This window comes from Cydia fagiglandana, chromosome Z, assembly GCF_963556715.1.
Source record: "Cydia fagiglandana chromosome Z, ilCydFagi1.1, whole genome shotgun sequence".
In the NCBI taxonomy this organism is placed as follows: Eukaryota; Metazoa; Arthropoda; class Insecta; order Lepidoptera; family Tortricidae; genus Cydia; species Cydia fagiglandana.
In genome coordinates this window covers 40,542,643-40,560,600 of record NC_085959.1, presented here as the reverse complement: position 1 = coordinate 40,560,600, position 17,958 = coordinate 40,542,643, and the positions used below count along the sequence as shown (strand labels likewise).

At 37.7% G+C, this 17,958-nt stretch overlaps 3 protein-coding genes across 3 annotated transcripts in view; 2 read left to right on the top strand and 1 right to left on the bottom strand.

Annotated features, from left to right (window-relative positions):
- The window catches only part of LOC134678414 (pre-mRNA-splicing factor 38B-like), a 284,815-nt gene that overhangs the window by 171,671 nt on the left and 95,186 nt on the right, over nucleotides 1-17,958 (bottom strand). The gene's annotated exons all lie outside the window — the stretch shown is intronic.
- LOC134678438 (innexin inx7) overlaps nucleotides 1-17,958 on the top strand; it is a 114,997-nt gene that overhangs the window by 4,346 nt on the left and 92,693 nt on the right. Inside the window, exons 2-8 of the mRNA XM_063537015.1 lie at nucleotides 167-429; nucleotides 920-1,097; nucleotides 1,705-1,858; nucleotides 3,336-3,525; nucleotides 4,592-4,742; nucleotides 5,011-5,200; nucleotides 5,539-5,692. Coding sequence (XP_063393085.1) covers nucleotides 181-429; nucleotides 920-1,097; nucleotides 1,705-1,858; nucleotides 3,336-3,525; nucleotides 4,592-4,742; nucleotides 5,011-5,200; nucleotides 5,539-5,692 — 1,266 coding nt within the window. The 5' untranslated portion in view covers nucleotides 167-180. The remainder of the gene's footprint in view (nucleotides 1-166; nucleotides 430-919; nucleotides 1,098-1,704; nucleotides 1,859-3,335; nucleotides 3,526-4,591; nucleotides 4,743-5,010; nucleotides 5,201-5,538; nucleotides 5,693-17,958) is intronic.
- Nucleotides 13,673-17,958, top strand: part of LOC134678410 (innexin inx1) — a 58,085-nt gene continuing 53,799 nt past the window's right edge. Inside the window, exon 1 of the mRNA XM_063536980.1 lies at nucleotides 13,673-13,996. The gene's annotated coding sequence lies outside the window, so the exon portion shown is untranslated. The remainder of the gene's footprint in view (nucleotides 13,997-17,958) is intronic.

The following is a 17,958-nucleotide window of genomic DNA, read 5'->3' as shown; positions in this document are numbered from 1 at the left end:
TAATAGGTAGGTACTTTTAAAAATAATCGCTACGAAAGTAAAAAAATGTTTCAAATTTTTTTGTAGTTTAATTATTTTTAGTATCTCAAAGCATTCGGACAATACCCAAAACCTCTCTACTCAGTTCAGATCCAACTTTTTGTTTAACACTATATTTTTGTTCCAGCATAATCATCAAAAATGGAGGGCAGACTCTTCGCCGCCACCATCGCTACCGTAGCCCCACAATTCAAGTTCAAAGCCAAACCAATAATAGAAAACTTAGTGTTCAAACTCCACTACAAGGCCACCGTGACGCTGCTGGTGGTGTTCGTGATCCTGGTGTGTGCCCGGGAGTTCTTCGGAGACCACATCAAGTGCATATCGGATCAGGGCGTGCCGGACCATGTTATACAGACGTATTGCTTCTTCATGGCGACCTTTACCATCGTGAGTAATTTCATTACTCTTTAATTCATTGGTTTTTTATTGAATTATCACTATATCTTATAAAACAAAGCCGCGTCTGTCTGTTTGTGTGTAATATGTTCGTGATAAACTCAAAAACTACTGAACGGATTTTCATGCGGTTTTCACCTATCAATACCGACAGACCGGTCTGGCCTAGTGGGTTAGTGACCCTGCCTATGAAGCCGATGGTCCTGGGTTCGAATCCTGGTACGAGTAAGGGCATTTATTTGTATTTTGATACAGATATTTGTTCCTGAGTCATGGTTGTTTTCTATGTATTTAATTATTGATATATTATATATACCTATCGTTGTCTGACCTACCCACAACACAAGCCTTCTTTAGCTTATCGTGGGACAGTCAAAATGCCCTATAATATTTATTTATTTATAAATAGAGTGATTCTTGAGGAAGGTTTAGCTCGTATAATTTACAATCCCAAAATGACCCTCTATGTTTTCCTCCGAAGGTCCGCCACTACAACGAGAGCCTGCTCCAATCAGGGTTCCTCCCGCACCCCGGCGTGGGCCCACTCAGCGACGACGACGAGACCCTGCACCACACGTACTACCAGTGGGTCCCGTTCGTCCTCTTCCTGCAGTCCATAGCCTTCTACATGCCGCATTATGTTTGGAAGAAGAAGGAAGGTTAGTGTAACTGCCGTCCAGGTCAGGGGACATTGCCAAAATGACAACGTTTGCGTAACAACAATGAAGCGCCTTCTGTCTCTCTATCACACTTCAAAATTCAGATTGCTGATTTATAATTATAACAGACTAACTTTAAGTACGTACGTACCTAACTTGCTACTAATATAATATGGGACTTGTCCTGATTAAAAAAAATGTGCGATTAAGAGACAGCGTTCATCATCGAAGTGCAAACGATGTCATCTCATCTAGTCCAAGATCTCGAAGACTCAAATAAAACTTTGATTTGTAGTATACAAATATCTGAGCACGACTATTGACATGGCGTTGTGTGTCAGAGTGCGTGATCAGATATTTTTGAGCACCTCGGCCGCTCCGATATATCTGATGGCGACTGTACAATGTATTATAACATTTTCTAAAAGGTTTGTTGTTTGTGGTACTGGTTTAGAAGGGTAAATAATTGCCAAGACGATCAATTCCATAATGTTAATGTGGTTGATGGAATACAGGTGGAAGAAAGAGTGACTTGGTAAAATTTTACGAGTACAACAGGTTTAGATAACGATTAAAGCGATTCAAATAAATAAGAAGGCCATTTCAGGTGGCAGAATCAAGGCTCTGGTGGACGGGCTCCAGTACGCCAGCATCGCGATCCAAGGTAGCGACGACGATATGACCGTCAGCGGCCAAACCGTGCCGTGTCAGAAGACTCTCGACAAGAAACTTGATATCATCAGGAGAGATATCATTATGAGGTTAGATATTTCTGACAGACAGACACTGAGCATTTCAAAAGGTCTCCGTTTCAGCATGAACAAAAATATGCCTATCTATGCTATTAAAATATGCTTTCGTATATCCGGATATTCTCCTCCCTCTAGGTCGCAATTCTCAATCGATCCTAGTGTAATTTTGTGAGTTCGAAATTAAACAGTTTTTTTTGTCGATCAACTTCTGCTTTTTAGTGTTCCGTACAAAACTTTGTTTACGGAACACTTATGGGATCACTTCGGTCTTGTTTTAATATGGCGGAGGCGGAGCAATACCTACATGATTGGTTATTTAAGTTATGCTCGCGAGGTCTACAGCTCAGAGGGCCACTAGTTTAAATATCATCATCTATGTAGCGTTATCCCAGTAATTCACACTCAAAAAAAGGGGTTTAGTCAAATCGACAAACGCCAAAACATGTATGGACTTCCGGATGACAGATGGTACGAATAGTCATATTTCCTTCCATACATTATGGTGACTTTCGAATGTCAACTGCAGCAGCATATTGTTGCGGCGTCGTTTTTGCCGCCGCAGTCTATTAATTTCCTTGATAAAATTAGTGACAAAATTAACGTCGGCGGCGGCGAACGAGATTTTATTCTTAGCAATGGCAATTCTTATAAAACTGTAAACCCCATTAAGCTTAGAATAAATTTAAAAGTGGAAAAATTAGTGTCTTTACTGAATTAATTAAAATCACGGGCTCTGGGTAAGCCTACTGGATGGGCCGTGAGTTCAAGTCTCACCCAAGACAGATATTTTTCCACTTTTTATTTATTGTAAGGTTAATAGCATCGTTCGCAGACGTTTTTGCTTGTTATAGATTGTAAACCCCATTGTTTGCTTACTTGAGGCTCAGGTGATAGACCCCCCCGACATATCAAGAGTCACGACTGTCTATATTTTTAGAAATTAGTTACTCTAGACTAGACAAAGAGAATAGATAGTATAGAGGGGTCCTGTCATAGTAAATTTTGTAGACACTGTTAAAATTACTGCCATCTATCGACACATGACTAAACTAAACTCAATAAAATTATCAAAAAAAATGTGTATAAATGGATAAATTATTTTTATATAATTTGGACCCATATTCAGTCCCTGATGTGAAAATTGTTAAATATGAAACGTTGTCGTCACGCCATCTAGCCGAGCACAGGCCAAAGGTGTGAGCGCCATCTATCCGAGAAAGACTTTTTCTTGATTTCCGAGGCACGTTTTTTTCTTAGACTTTATTCATCTTATACGAAGTTATATATGTCTTTGCTCTAGATAAATAAACTGCTATTATATCCGTACACGGCGGGAAGAAGTTGATAACTCGAGATATTCTACCGAAGAAATTTGAGCTTTATATAAAACTAGATAAGGTTCAAATTTCTTCAACTTCTTCCCGCCGTGTACGGATATTGCACACGACTAAAATGGCAAGATCTAAAAACGCCCTTCAATCCCCAGGTTAAGAGTAACCAGAACGTGGTCGGTGTGGCTGGTGGCCATGGAGATAGTGAACATGCTGCAAGTGATGCTGCAGGTCTACGTGGTCAACCGCTTCCTGAACGGCCAGTTCATGGACCTCGGGCCCAAGGTCGTGGGCTTCGGGAACTGGGACTTCATCGCTGACCCCTTGGAGACTGTGTTCCCTAAGGCAAGTTTGGAGCACTTGCAGAACATTCTGAAAGGACCCTGCGGAAGATTGCGAAAAGGACCCCGCAGCAAACAGGGAAAAAATGGTTTCCGAGTGGAATCTCTTGTCTCGAAATTTTTTATGTGGGTATGATGTAGATTCATGGCTCTCGATTTTTTTATGGGCACTAACTACTCTCTCATAAGAAGTATTTTTTCAAAAGACTTTGTTCGTGGAATTTGACTGAGACCACTTTTCTCCTGTTTGCTGCAGGGTCCTTTTTGAGTCACTCATTAGGGTCTTTTTCATTGTGCCATAGAAATCGAAACTGTAGGGGTACCTAAGTAGATAGGCACCATTCATACACGGCGTAGCTTCATACGTCAGTCTTACAGGATATAACAATAGCTTATTTATTACACCATTTATTACAAACTCATTTAAGTGTTTAGTAGTGATGGTCTAATACTTTAAATTGGCATATCAACATACCACAATGTCCACAATATAATAAAAAAACCGGGCAAGTGCGAGTCGGACTCGCGCACGATGGGTTCCGTACCATAATGAAAAAAAAAACGGAAAAACAATGCAAAAAAAAACGGTCACCCATCCAAGTACTGACCACGCCCGACGTTGCTTAACTTTGGTCAAAATTCACGTTTGTTGTATGGGAGCCCCATTTAAATCTTTATTTTATTCTGTTTTTAGTATTTGGTGTTATAGCGGCAACAGAAATACATCATCTGTGAAAATTTCAACTGTCTAGCTATCACGGTTCGTGAGATACAGCCTGGTGACAGACAGACGGACAGACGGACGGACGGACGGACGGACGGACGGACGGACAGCGAAGTCTTAGTAATAGGGTTTCGTTTACCCTTTGGGTACGGAACCCTAAAAACAATTTTTTAAAAGAATCTGAAGATTCTGAAGCAAATATGGTGAGACGAGAAGACATTGATGCAAATATGTATAGAGTCCGTGCGGAAAGAGAAAAGTCGTAGAATGTATGGAGCCCAATACATTCCTTTCCGAACTGACTCCAGTGTAATTATTATCATGAAATAAAGAAATGTTTTTGCAGGTAACAAAGTGTATTTTCCACAAATACGGTCCGAGCGGCTCTATACAGCAGCACGACGCCCTCTGTGTGATGGCTCTGAACATCATACACGAGAAGATATACGTCATACTGTGGTTCTGGTTTCTGTTCCTGTTCATCGTGTCTGTGCTTGGTGAGTGGTAGTTTAGTTTTAAGCTCTCTTTATTCTTCTAAAACTGATGAACAAGTTACATTTGGTCCACTAGAGTCGCAAAGTAATATCGTGCAAACTTTGAGTCGATTCCTCGCATTGGCTCGTGGAGTTGATCTTCGAGAAAACTTTGGCAGGGAGTCATTCCTCAGCTGAAGCGTCCGCGGGAGAAAATAATAATGAAGTGTAACAATCGTGATTAAATCAGCGTTTTAAGTAATTCTTGTCTCAAATCAGATTGTCATTCCAGCTGTGATTTGGAGAATTGGCTCCTTCTTCCTCTATCGCCGTTCTCTGAGGTTCAACGAGCTGATGTTCCGTCAAGTGACGGGGGGTAAATTCAACCCTTACAACGTGATCAGTGTGGTCAACGGGTGCCAGTATGGGGACTGGCTGTTCCTCTATTATTTGGCGAAGAATATGCAGGGCTTTATATTCAGGTGAGTTGATTTTTTTCTTGCCCCACTAGACAGCATATCTGTTGTCTCACTGCTTGGAGTGCTTGGCAGTTTAAAGGGATAATAAAATTGGTACCGAAATACCATGAAAATACCAGGTTTTATATTTAGAAACTAAAATATTTCTGCTCTACCACATTAGCGGAACTCTATTACTATCTAATACCAGGATCCTATGAGGTTGAGTATGGCTGCTTTAATAGCTTGTACATACTCGAGAACATTTGACTCATAACCGCCCCGTGAGTCAGAGTCGTACCTAGCAGGTCTTGCCTCCATAATAATAATAAGTTAGCGATAAAATTAATTGATGTTTTCAGAGAACTCTTCGCACGCCTAGCTGAAGAGTTAGAGAAGAGAGACATGCCGTATACACAGAGTGGACATGAGAAGAAGGGGGCGGAGCCAGTCCTGGTCGGCAGAGTGGACTACGATGATGAAACACTGCCTTTGAAAGAGAAGACTGCGTTATGAGCGTTTGAGTGTTGAGGTTTGGTTTAGTAAATGATCCTAATGATCGATTTAATACTTGAATGTTAAGATGCTTGTTTTAAAATTAAATATCAAGGTACATTTGTGATTGTAAATTAACTTTTAAAGTGTCATTCTATGGAACTTGCTAACTATGTAAACAAACCGCCATATTAAAATTGTCACAGAAATGATTTCAATATGGCGGTTTGTTTTCATAGTACGCAAATTCCATAGAATGACACTATAGTAATTGTCATCCACCGTAAAATGATACTTTGCTCCAAGATTTGCTCCAAATTATGGAAATTATTAATATATGCTTACCCTATAAATAATGTACCTAGTCATCGGGCGCAAAGTTATAAATTAAATATGTACATATACGTTTACCTGAGTATATAAATATACCTAATACTTGAATATGTATAAAGTTTAATAATTTTACATGATTTACCCACAAGGGAGCAAAGTTAGGTATAGAACAGTATTCAAAATGAATATTTCGATATGTCTACCAATTTTATCCTCTAGCAGCCCATACGTCAAACCTTGCCAAGCAAAATTAATTTTTATTTTGTCAACACAAAGTTCAAATTAGAATTGAACAGGAGACCTTTTTATAGGTCTCTGGGCGGCTAGAGGTTATAGCGTAAAACCAAATAATAAAATAAATCGAGGCTAATTAACTTTTATGTTATGAATCATAAATTCATAATCATAATTTATGATTATGAGATTTGTTAATTGTTTATTAATATAAGAATATTGGAATGCATTTAGAAAACTATGACATTTTAGGATTAAGTAATAAAATAGTAATGATTATTTGAGGAATGAAAATACTTCGAGCTTCGAGATATAAATAAAAGCTATCCATGCAAGCTCTTATTGTCTTAGGGCTCTGAGCGGCTACCGCGAAAACCGAAATTCGCAAATTGCGGGGATCTTTCTCCTTTACTCCAATGAAGGCGTAATTAGAGTGACAGAGGAAAATCCCCGCAATTGACGATTTTCGGTATTGGCGGTAATTACTGTGTATATTAAGTCATGTTAATATATACAAATATGTAGATACATATTTAAAATTATATTACCTATGTGTACCGATTTTTATGTTGTTGTTCGTCTGATTTCGATGAAATTGGTGAACACTATCTGTTCTGTTCCTTATATTGAAGCGCAATTTCACCGTATGTTTATAAAACCTCTTAGTTACTACGAATGGAATTTTCAACGGAATATTAAATTGGAATTTCTGGTTGGTTCCGTCCAGAATAAGGAGCTCTTCAAAACCAAATGGTATCAATTAAGTACCTATACCGACGAAAAATCGATGTACCTAAGACCAGACGGGAAAAGTGATGTATTTCCGTATTTTACTCATTCGACTCTTGCCAGTGACATTTTTAAGGCATTTCTATTCATGTTTTTAGTATTTAGTTTAATAAAAAGCCATATTTTTTACTTAATCATTAAGTTTTTCAGCAAGCGTGGCTAGAAGTAAGTCTTGACGCTACGTCTTACGTAGGCGAACAACGCGCGAACGCGGCGCGGCGCGGCGCGGCGAAATCAATCCTTTGATGCCCATAGAAGTGTCCTACGTAAGCGATCTCGTTGCGAACGCGGTGCGGCGCGATTTGCACGCGAATGTCAGGCGGCGCGGCGCGGCGCAGCGCGGCGGCGGCCGCTTTCGCCGCGCCGCGCCGCGCCGCGTTCGCGCGTTGTTCGCCTACGTAAGACGTAGCGATACTTCGGTCGAACTCAATTTTTTTTTTAAATTATACTCGAAAATTATATTTTAATTTCACTGACAAAACAATGTAATAATCAAGACAGTAAAGACATTACAAATGTAAATAGGAACATTATTTTGTTATTTAAATTATACATAGTTTACTGTCGTTCGTGAATTTATGAATAAATTTTAATTATCGTTAAATGATCTTTTCCTTGAAACTTAAAAAAAGCTTCCTGCTCTGGGCTATAACCGCGAAAATCAAAGTTCGCAAATTGCCGGAATTTTTCTCTGTCACTCTAATTACGCCTTCATTGGAGTGAAGGAGAAAGATCCCCGCAATTTGCGAATTTCGGTTTTGGCGGTAGCCCCTCTGCAGAGTGTTTAATTCCCCATGTTATTATTATAAATGCATCCCTGCATTCTACAGACGTAACATGAGGCACAATCAAGATCAATTAATGTCCATCTTGCTATTGAGTAATTGTCCACTGTGCCGTATCGTATTTACAGTCCGGACATACAGACATGGCTACCTCAGTAAAAGCACAGAATAAATAATAGTACTAGGCACAGAAGACTCACTCTCTAACAAAACGCGCTTGTTACGATCAGCACAGATATGGCCGCTAGGTGGCGACAGCGCTACGCGCGGCTTATGGCTTTCCCCAAAATTGGGGTAGGAACGGATGTACTTTTAGCTACATGTAGCAAAGCGACGAAATCGCGGAGTGAGCCACGCCTGGTAAAAGCATAGAGGAATAAATTCCTGAGCTTATAATGCTATTAATGCTCACTCAATTCATAGATAAAAACTATTTATAATAAGTTTTACGGGCCGGTACAGACGGACTGCAATACGAATGCATTTTGTATGGGAAGTCCACGCCGTACGCCAACTGCAACCTCGGCGTGCAGTTCGGCCCTTAAGAGGATGTATGGACAGCGGTCGTCCCAGTGTTGCCAGATGGTCACAAAAGTCACATATTTCGTGACTTTTCGCCTTCTCGTGTGACACATGACTTTTGAAGCTAGTCGAATTTTGGGGGGTGCTGCACCCTCAGCACACCCCCTACCTTCGAGGGCTTTTAGTATGTTTATCTGGACACCACAAGGTATACCTGTACCAATTTTCAAAACTACACGAATTACCTATTTCCGCAGATTTTTCTAATTTGCTTAGGTTATTGAAAAACTTTATTTTTTTATCTTTCTCATTGACCCCCGAAAAGTAGCCATGCTTAAAATTTATTTGTTTACGTTACATGACTTACATATGTCCGTCTTTTTTACATATGTGTACCCAATTTCAACTTAATTGGTCCAGTAGTTTCCGTCAAAATAGGCTGTGACAGACGGACAGACAGACAGACAGACGCACGAGTGATCCTATAAGGGTTCCGTTTTTTCCTTTTGAGGAACGGAACCCTAAAAATCATATAAGGTTAGTAGATTTTTGTGAAATGTATTATTTTCTGAATTTATTCCAACAAAATTGATTTACCTACAATAATATAAAAATGTGACTTGAGCAGCAAAAACGTGACTTTTAGGGAAACGAAACGTAACTTATGACTCCAGAGCCCTGACAACACTGGGTCGTCCACTGTCCTCTTGGGGGGACTACCCCGTTTCCCTCTCTCGTTATTGACATTAAAGAAAATATTATTATTTTTACACACTCTTACAATAGTACTATAAGATTGACATTCCATTTCCAACTGCAGCTGCAATACTGTTCATTTTACTATGGAAACGCGTCGCTGTCATTGTCAATTTCCATAGTAAAATGAACAGTATTGCAGCTGCAGTTGGAAATGGAATGTCACCTTAATTAGAAAAAATTAAATCTACTTAAGTACCAAATTTTATCAAAATCGGTCGAAAAAAATACAACAAAATAGAAAATATGCGCTTTCAAGGTTATCACCTGCCATATCTATCTGTCGAGATTATAGTAGGTAGGTACTCGTAGGTAGGGCTTGCATTCCGGAATTCCGGAATTTCGTACAAATTTTCCGATATTATAATTCCGGAATTGATACAACTGAATATCGAAAATTCCGGAATTGGATTTAAGTACCTTTTTTTAGGTTTTAATACGTTTATTATTGAAAATTGTTAAGAAACTACACTATACTTGTGTTTTTTGTTGTTATTAAGTGCCTCTTAGTCATTTAGTGAACAACCTATATATAGTATAGGTGTATTTTACTTTTTCGTTTGCTAAAGCAGTGTGACAATATGGGCTCATAAAAAAAGCAAAGCGATTTACTTGCTTAGAATAGTCAGAATAGTCTGAGTCCTACATAAAGCGAATTTTAAGAATTAAATTTAAAAAATATTTGAACTTTTTATCTTCGATTCAGAGAGAATACTAGGTTGGGAAAAGTAAGAAGCTATTATATTTAACTATTTTATAAAATTATGCATCGAATGGTTTGCTAGCAACTATAGTTTCGCCAAATAAATACCCCGTATCATAGAAGCGAATAAAAGTAACCATTTTAATAAGGTGGTAAAATAAGAGGTAAAAAAAACGTAGCTACTTCAAATTAAATTTCTTTTAAACAATACTAACTTTAATAAACTTAAAGTATCAGAATTTCACATATTTGTTGTTTTTTACTAAAAAATCGAATAAAAATATGATAATCCCTAATTCCGGAACCAGTTCCGGAATTCCGGAATTGGAATCCAATATCGAAAATCAGTTCCGGAATTGGAAACCATCCGATATTGCAAGCCCTACTCGTAGGACGTTATTCAGTGAATATGGGCCACTATGCCGCGACTACGGGCGTTCTTTAATCGTGCCTAGTGAAGGAGGCAGGGTATTCATTTTGTACTAACTTTGCACCACTTGAATAGAGCAAGTTGAGGGACTGTTATTATAAACGTCACATTTTTATAGAAATTTTACATTAATGATGACATTGCCACATTTAGTCATTGCAAATGCCAGGCAGAGTTTGCTTGGTCCAGGTTTAACAAAGAAATAAAAGCTGACTCAGGGCTATAACCGCGAAAATCGTTCGCAAATTGCGGGGATCTTTCTCTTTTACTCCAATGACGGCGTAATTAGAGTGACAGAGAAAAATTCCCGCAATTTGCGAATTTCGGTTTTCGCGGTAGCAGTCTTCTGGTTAGGCCGGGCCGTGTCAGGGCCGGAGCTTCCGGTGCATCGTTTTCTATGGTCACGTGATCGCCTGTCATGTCATAAAAAAGTAAGCGCCGGAAGCTCCTGCCCGGACACGGCACGGTAGACCGTGACGTTAGAACGTGAGGCATCCTTAAATAAATTTATAAGATAAGATAATCTTTATTGGTACAATACAGGTATACGTCAGATACAATTTTGTACAATAATCATACAAATTCCACATTACAGAGTATTTCAACTGAAATATAATATAATATTCAAAACTATAAGAAAGGTGGATGAAACAATACCAAGTGAATGAAACTGTCAAAAGGTAATTGTTAAATATTCGACCCACTTTGATCACCGTCTCTCTGCCTATTTTCCGTTGTTGTTAATTGAAAGAGCAACTACGAACTAACTGTTATGTTCGCCGATGACCCAATCATGGGCGACGAAGGAAGCTAGAGTTAGACCAAGAAAAGTCTGCACCGATTTAAATATTGAATGAATGAATGAAAACATTTATTTTCAGGCAACTATTGGCCCATAGATAAATACCTTAAAACTAGCATACATACTCGTATTATTACAAAATATATCTTAAAACTAAAAACACAATTATGGCTACGATGCAGTTCGCAACCCCGCAGTATCAGGGAGCCGGCCGCGCTATATTAGCATACGCATTTAAAATAACATTTGAACTAGGTAGAGTCAGACCAAGAAAAGTCTGCATCGGATATGATAGCCCACACAGTGCAATCGTTATTTTATTTTAAACGTCAAACTTCTAGAAATTATGACGTATAAAATGACACTTGCACTGCGTGGGCTATCACAATCGTTGCAGACTTATTTTGATCTGACTCTATCCCTTAATGCGAAAGTAACTCAATATGTGTGTACCTCTTCACGCTTAAACCGCTGAACAGATTAAGATGAAATATATATGGTATGAAGATAGTTTGAAGCCCAGGGAAGGACATAGGATAGTTTTTACCATCACTCCACGCAGACGAAGTCGCGAGCAGCAACTAGTCTTGTTAAAGCCTCGTCCTGCTCAATGGGTTTTTAAAGCACATGTTCCATTTTTAGCAAGTTATGAATAAAAAGCCTGGATAGGTTTAGGTTGCACTAAAATTAGTTTTTTTTACTGAAAAAGTGAACCAAAGGGAAATCAACTCTATTTCCTAAATAATTTGGGCGAAATTTCAATGGCTTTTAGCATGGTGGGCAGGACAGGGATATTTTGGCCTTGTTCACTCACAGATAAAAACTAGTCATTATCCAATAGTCCAATTTTGGCTGGCGTGTATATATTTACGATGACATTGCAATATTAGATCACATGACGTTTAAAAACTCAATTAGTTTCAAGGTGTTTCCGGTTTTGTACTGATATCTCTAACAATGAGATCAATTAAAATTTACTATATACTGCATGTGGCTCTGTGAGCGGTTGACCTGGCGAGCATAACTTAAAAGTGGTTCATGTATGGCTTCGCCATTTTGAAAATAGCCGAAAAAACTAAATCGTCAAATTACTCTATTTAATCATCAAACCTGCTCACAAACTTTCGCTAGAATCGGTTAGCGATTTTCAAAATTAATGTATGAGCCAACTTTAACATTTTGATTGGAGCCTAGTTATCTTGTGAATGTTTGCATGCCAAATTACCTGTGATTAAAACAGGTAAAAATTCATTGCGTCAACCCCCCCTTAAAGAGAAGCGATACTTTAAAGTAAACATTACTATAAAAATTATTGGATACCGTTGCCTGAGACATTTAGAATTGGAACTAAACGAATAAGATAGAATAACGGTAAAGTGTGAATCTCGTTCTAGAATAAAATAACTTGATTTAATTTCAATCTAAGTAGATATTCGGCCAGTAGATAAGGAGATAAGGTTAATAATGTGAATAAAGCTGCTGCGGGATATGTGTTCTGGCTATCACATTCCCTAATGTGATTCCCTGTTTATACATCGATTACTTAGTGTTTATGTGAGTTGGAACTCCGGCTCATACTAATGACTTTCTGGAAACTTGTAAATCAAACAAATATCATTTTGATTTTACCAATCTCTTTTCGGTGAAGGAAAACGCCTTAGTTTCCCCCATGGGTCGGAAGGTGAAATGGCTGTCTCTTTCTTAAAAACAATTGCATGTGAGAATTCTTGGGATTAGGGACCCCAGTCTATACGGCTACAACTACTACCTACTTAATTAACTAAGTATCTTGAAGTTAAATGTAACTTTAGTTATTTTTATCAGTTAAACTAAAGAATGTTTTTAAACAAATCGTGAAAAGACCCTGTACTGTTAGCTTCGAAGTCTAATCGAGCTCAAGCCCACGTCCCAATTGCGTAATACAAAACCTGAAGCTCTCAGGAGACAGTGACCTTTGGGGAAGTGCCTCAAACCAGTTTGTAAACCCGCAAGCTGTGCTCGCTGGTTAAAATGAAACGAATCTGTATCCTTACTCCAACACATACCTATTTAGAGCCGTGGAGAAATTGAATCGAATAAAAAATAAAAGTGACTTCAATTGTTTTATAAGTTTAAATTTTAAATTCCGATCCATTAATCATTTGGTTTTTTTTTGGCAATATTGAACGTTCCTTTCCATTAATTTTACTGCTAATCAACGAAGTCTGACACATTTACACATAATTATAATTATAATAAATTATCAAGAACAACTTTATTGAGAGCTTAGCTGAGAAATAGTTTGAAATATTGCGGATAGGAGTTTTTTTTTCCATCCACTAGACAGATAAGCCTTGTATTCTTTGCAGTAAATGTCAAAACATAATAACTTCTGCTTAAAACGTAACGTTTTTATTATAACGGCAACACTGGGAACAAAATGGCGACGCGCGCGCTGTCGCCAGCAACAGCAGAAAATGATGAAATAGTTACGTCCCTTTCTAACAACGATGCTCTGTTCGAAACGATTGTCTCCTGATAGAGAAGAAGCTATACAGTGCTTATAGCGTTCTCGCTTCCACTGATTGGTTCGTTCCGTGCAGTGTTCAATGTAATCGTGTCACGCTGCCTCTTTCTCTCAGTATAATATAGCTATAGAACATCTGTGGTGGCAGTATGCACCGCTGGTTGGCTAGTAAAACAAAATTGTGCAAGCGAGCTAGAGTACTTGAGAGCGGCGGTCGTATGACTACGTCGAGTGATGAAATGAACTAATTTCCGTATACACGACTGAAATTGACAAAAATAGCGAGTTTATTGTTTGACAAAACGTGAAAGACTATTGTTTACATCGCGTCCTGTGAACATTATTGTGGTTTTTATTGATAACATCGAAGCTGAGCTCGCATTGCATGCTTTGGAAAACGCGCAATTCGCGGAAAATATTTCCTAAAGAAAAACATACATGATAAGGAGGGACGTCTCTAAATCGGTAAGTAACTTTTGTACCTTTTACTTCATTAGTTTTAACAGCAAGGCCGCGTTACACTTGTGTACGTACCAGTAAATGGTCATAGAATTTTCGAATGTCCCAGTTCTATTGTGCCAGCTAATGAAAGATTATTAAAATTGTACACCGTCTCACCAAGCGCATTTCAGCTGTTTGTTTTTAATTGCCTGTGACTTTTGTAGCTTTTTAGTTTCTTTTTTTTTGTGGCTAACGAGTTTGTAATTTATATTTAATTGTTATTCAACATCTAATTATATCTTGGACATAATTAACCAATTCTAATAATATGTAGGTTTTTTTATGTTATTGTTTTTAAATGAAAACAGTATGCTTGTAATAATATAATTTCATTAATGACATAAGTAAATTCATCTCCAATAACCAATCAATGGGCCTATTTTTTTTTATTTTACCTTCAAAGGCTTCAAGTTAAATTATCTCTTCTCTAACACTATGTCTTTAACTATGTTAACTTAAATTTATCCAGTATATTTCTAATATTCCCACACATATATTCACATCAAGCTAAAACACACTTAAGCATGAACCGTCATTCAGATACAATTTGGGTCTGTTATGGAAAACATGCTCAATATTTTTTTAATGCAATAAATTGATACACATTTTATTACTGGTACATTTATCCGAAAAATAATAAGAATTGGAACAAGATCAGAATCAGTTTTGCTTTAGTGTGTGTCGAGAATAGAAAAAAAGTATGATTTGGAATAGGTATATGACCAGTCATCGTGGGGATTGCGACCAATACCCTCCCACAAATACACACACACATATGAAGGCTAAAAAGTGTTTAAATTTGAATACTACTATACGTATAGGAACAAATAATGTCCGATCCCTCTCATCAAATGAGCGATACCTGCAACTCATGCATGCACTAGAAAACGTCAACTTTGATGTGCTAGGACTATCTGAAGTTAAGAGGAATGGCTGCCAAATCGAAGAATACCAGGACTACATTCTGTGTTACATTGGTGAAACAAAAGGTTTACATGGCGTGGGATTTCTAATTAAGAAGGAACATAAACACAAAATACATAATTTTACAGGGATCTCTGAAAGGGTTGCCCTGCTACAACTGAAAATAGAAGACTTTAACATCTCAATTATCCAGACATACGCCCCAACAGATACAGCACAAGATGAAGTTGTTGAAGCATTCTATAACGACTTGGAGAAAGCACACAGTCTAGCGGATGAGAACCTCATAGTAATGGGTGACTTTAACGCGAAAATTGGACAGCCTAAGAAAGAAGAAAGCCCATGTTTTGGAAATTATGGATACGGAGAACGCAACACGAGGGGTCAACTACTAATAGACTATGCTCTCGAACACAACTTACTAATCGTCAATACACTCTTCAAGAAAAAAAGCAGTAAGCGTTGGACATGGACATCTCCCAACCAAAAAATCCAAAATGAGATAGATTTTATTATGACTAACAAACATCATATGGTAAAAAACATGGAAGTTTTAAACAAAGTCAACTTCTCTTCAGACCACAGACTACTTCGAGCAACATTCAGTCTATGTCATAAAAGTAAAAACAGAAAAAATTATAAAAACCAGATAATAAGTCCTAAAACTGATGACGAAATTAAAAAATATATAGAAAATTTAAAAACAAATCTTAGCGATGAATTAACCAATGTGCCGGGAAGTGTTCAAACATATTACAACTACCTGGAAGAGAATATATTGCGCAGCTTACAAACTAACGAAGAAACTAGAAGGAAACAACATACAATACTTAGCAATCACACAAAACAACTAATCAAGAAACGCACAGAATTAATACAACTTAAAAACAAAACTAAAGATCAAAAAAAGGAACTCACTGAAATGTTTAAAATTACTAACAAAGCAATAAAACAGGACTACAATAATTACAGGGAAGAGATAATTACAAGGAACATACATACACACAGAAGTACCAAAAGAGCTTACAAGGAAATGTCTCTACATAAAAATTGGATACAAAAATTAGAGAACAGCTCAGGCGAGACCAAATCAAGGAAGGAGATATTAGAACACGCAACTAAGTTTTATAGAGAACTCTACAGCAAGAAAGAAAATACACCGTTACAGCAAGAACACAATATCACCAGCAATGGGGGCAACATAGTTAAACCAATTGATGAAGATGAAGTACTCTCTCACATAAAGAAACTGAAAAATGAGAAGAGCCCAGGCCCAGATGGGCTAACAAATGACTGCCTTAAACTAGGAGCTCCAATTTTACTTAAACACTTAAAAAAGCTATTTAATATGATACTAGAATTTGAAATAGTACCAAAACAATGGTGCTCTTCTGATATAGTACTAATATATAAAAAAGGAAACCCATTAGATATTGGAAATTACAGACCCATTAGCCTACTGACAAGTGTCTACAAGCTCTTCACATCGATTATACTGAAAAGAATTGCTATAAAAATCGACACCGCACAACCAAGAGAACAGGCAGGCTTCCGCTCAGGCTTTAGCACAACCGATCATATACATGTAGTGGAACAACTAATTGAAAAATTTTATGAATTCAGGAAACCACTATATGTTGCTTTTGTTGACTACAGCAAAGCCTTTGACAGCATCAGTCACAACTCAATCTGGAACGCACTAAAAGTGTCAGGAGTAGAACAGAAATACATAAATATCATCAAACACATATACTCAAATAGCACAAGCAGAGTTAAACTTGAAAGAAGAGGAGATCATATTAAAATTGAAAGAGGAGTAAGGCAAGGCGACCCTCTGTCACCCAAGCTTTTCATTGCCGTACTAGAAAATATTTTTAAAAACATAAACTGGACTGGATATGGTATTAACATTGATGGATGTCGCCTAACGCACCTGCGGTTTGCAGATGACATAATCATATTTGCAGAAAGAGCTAAACAACTAGAAAATATGTTACAGACACTAGACAAGGAAAGCGATGAAGTAGGCTTACAAATGAACAGAAGCAAAACGAAGGTAATGACTAATAGCCTTGACACCCCCATCAATGTAAAAGGAAATACAATTGAATATGTAAAGAAATACATATACCTGGGCAAGCAAATTTCCTTTTCACGGACTAATAACGAGGAAGAGGTAGATAGAAGGAAAAATATTACATGGCGAAAGTTTTGGTCATTCAAAGAAATTCTGAAAGGAAAATTTAGTATGAAGATAAAAAGAATAGTAATGGACACATGCCTTCTGCCTAGTTTATTATACGGATGTCAAACGTGGACTTACACCAACAAGATCAAACAAAAAATAAACACCACACAACGAGCCATGGAAAGAAGCATACTGGGAATAAACAAAATGCACAAAATTAAAAACGACACTATAAGAATAAAAACAAACGTCAAAGATGCGCTCACACAAGCCCTTAAGCTCAAATGGCAATGGGCAGGACATATTTCAAGATATACAGATGACAGATGGACAACACTAACAACAAGATGGAAAGGACCATTACCAGCCAAGAGGAAAGTTGGCAAACCAGTCAAACGGTGGACTGATGACATAGTAGAGGTTGCAGGAAAAGACTGGATGTACAATGCCAAACACAGACATTTATGGAAGAAATGGGAGGAGGCCTTTACCCAAACGGGATCCATACCTCACGAAAGGAGGAAAAACAACAGAAACAACAGCATAAAAACATATTTTAACAGAAACTAAAAAAGAGTTATGGAAATAAAGAGGCTATAATAATATGACCGTACCTGTTAAACCAGTGATTATCAAACTTTTTCATGATGTGACCCCCTTTGTACTATTAATGTGTGTACTGTTTAAAAACAATGTATTAAACAGTAGACAAATAATTTCCAAATCACATGTTCTTGACCGATGGGGTGCACATGGCATAGCATGTTGCCGCTAGGCCTGCTATGTCCTAGTTAGGGCTAGGACAATACCACAA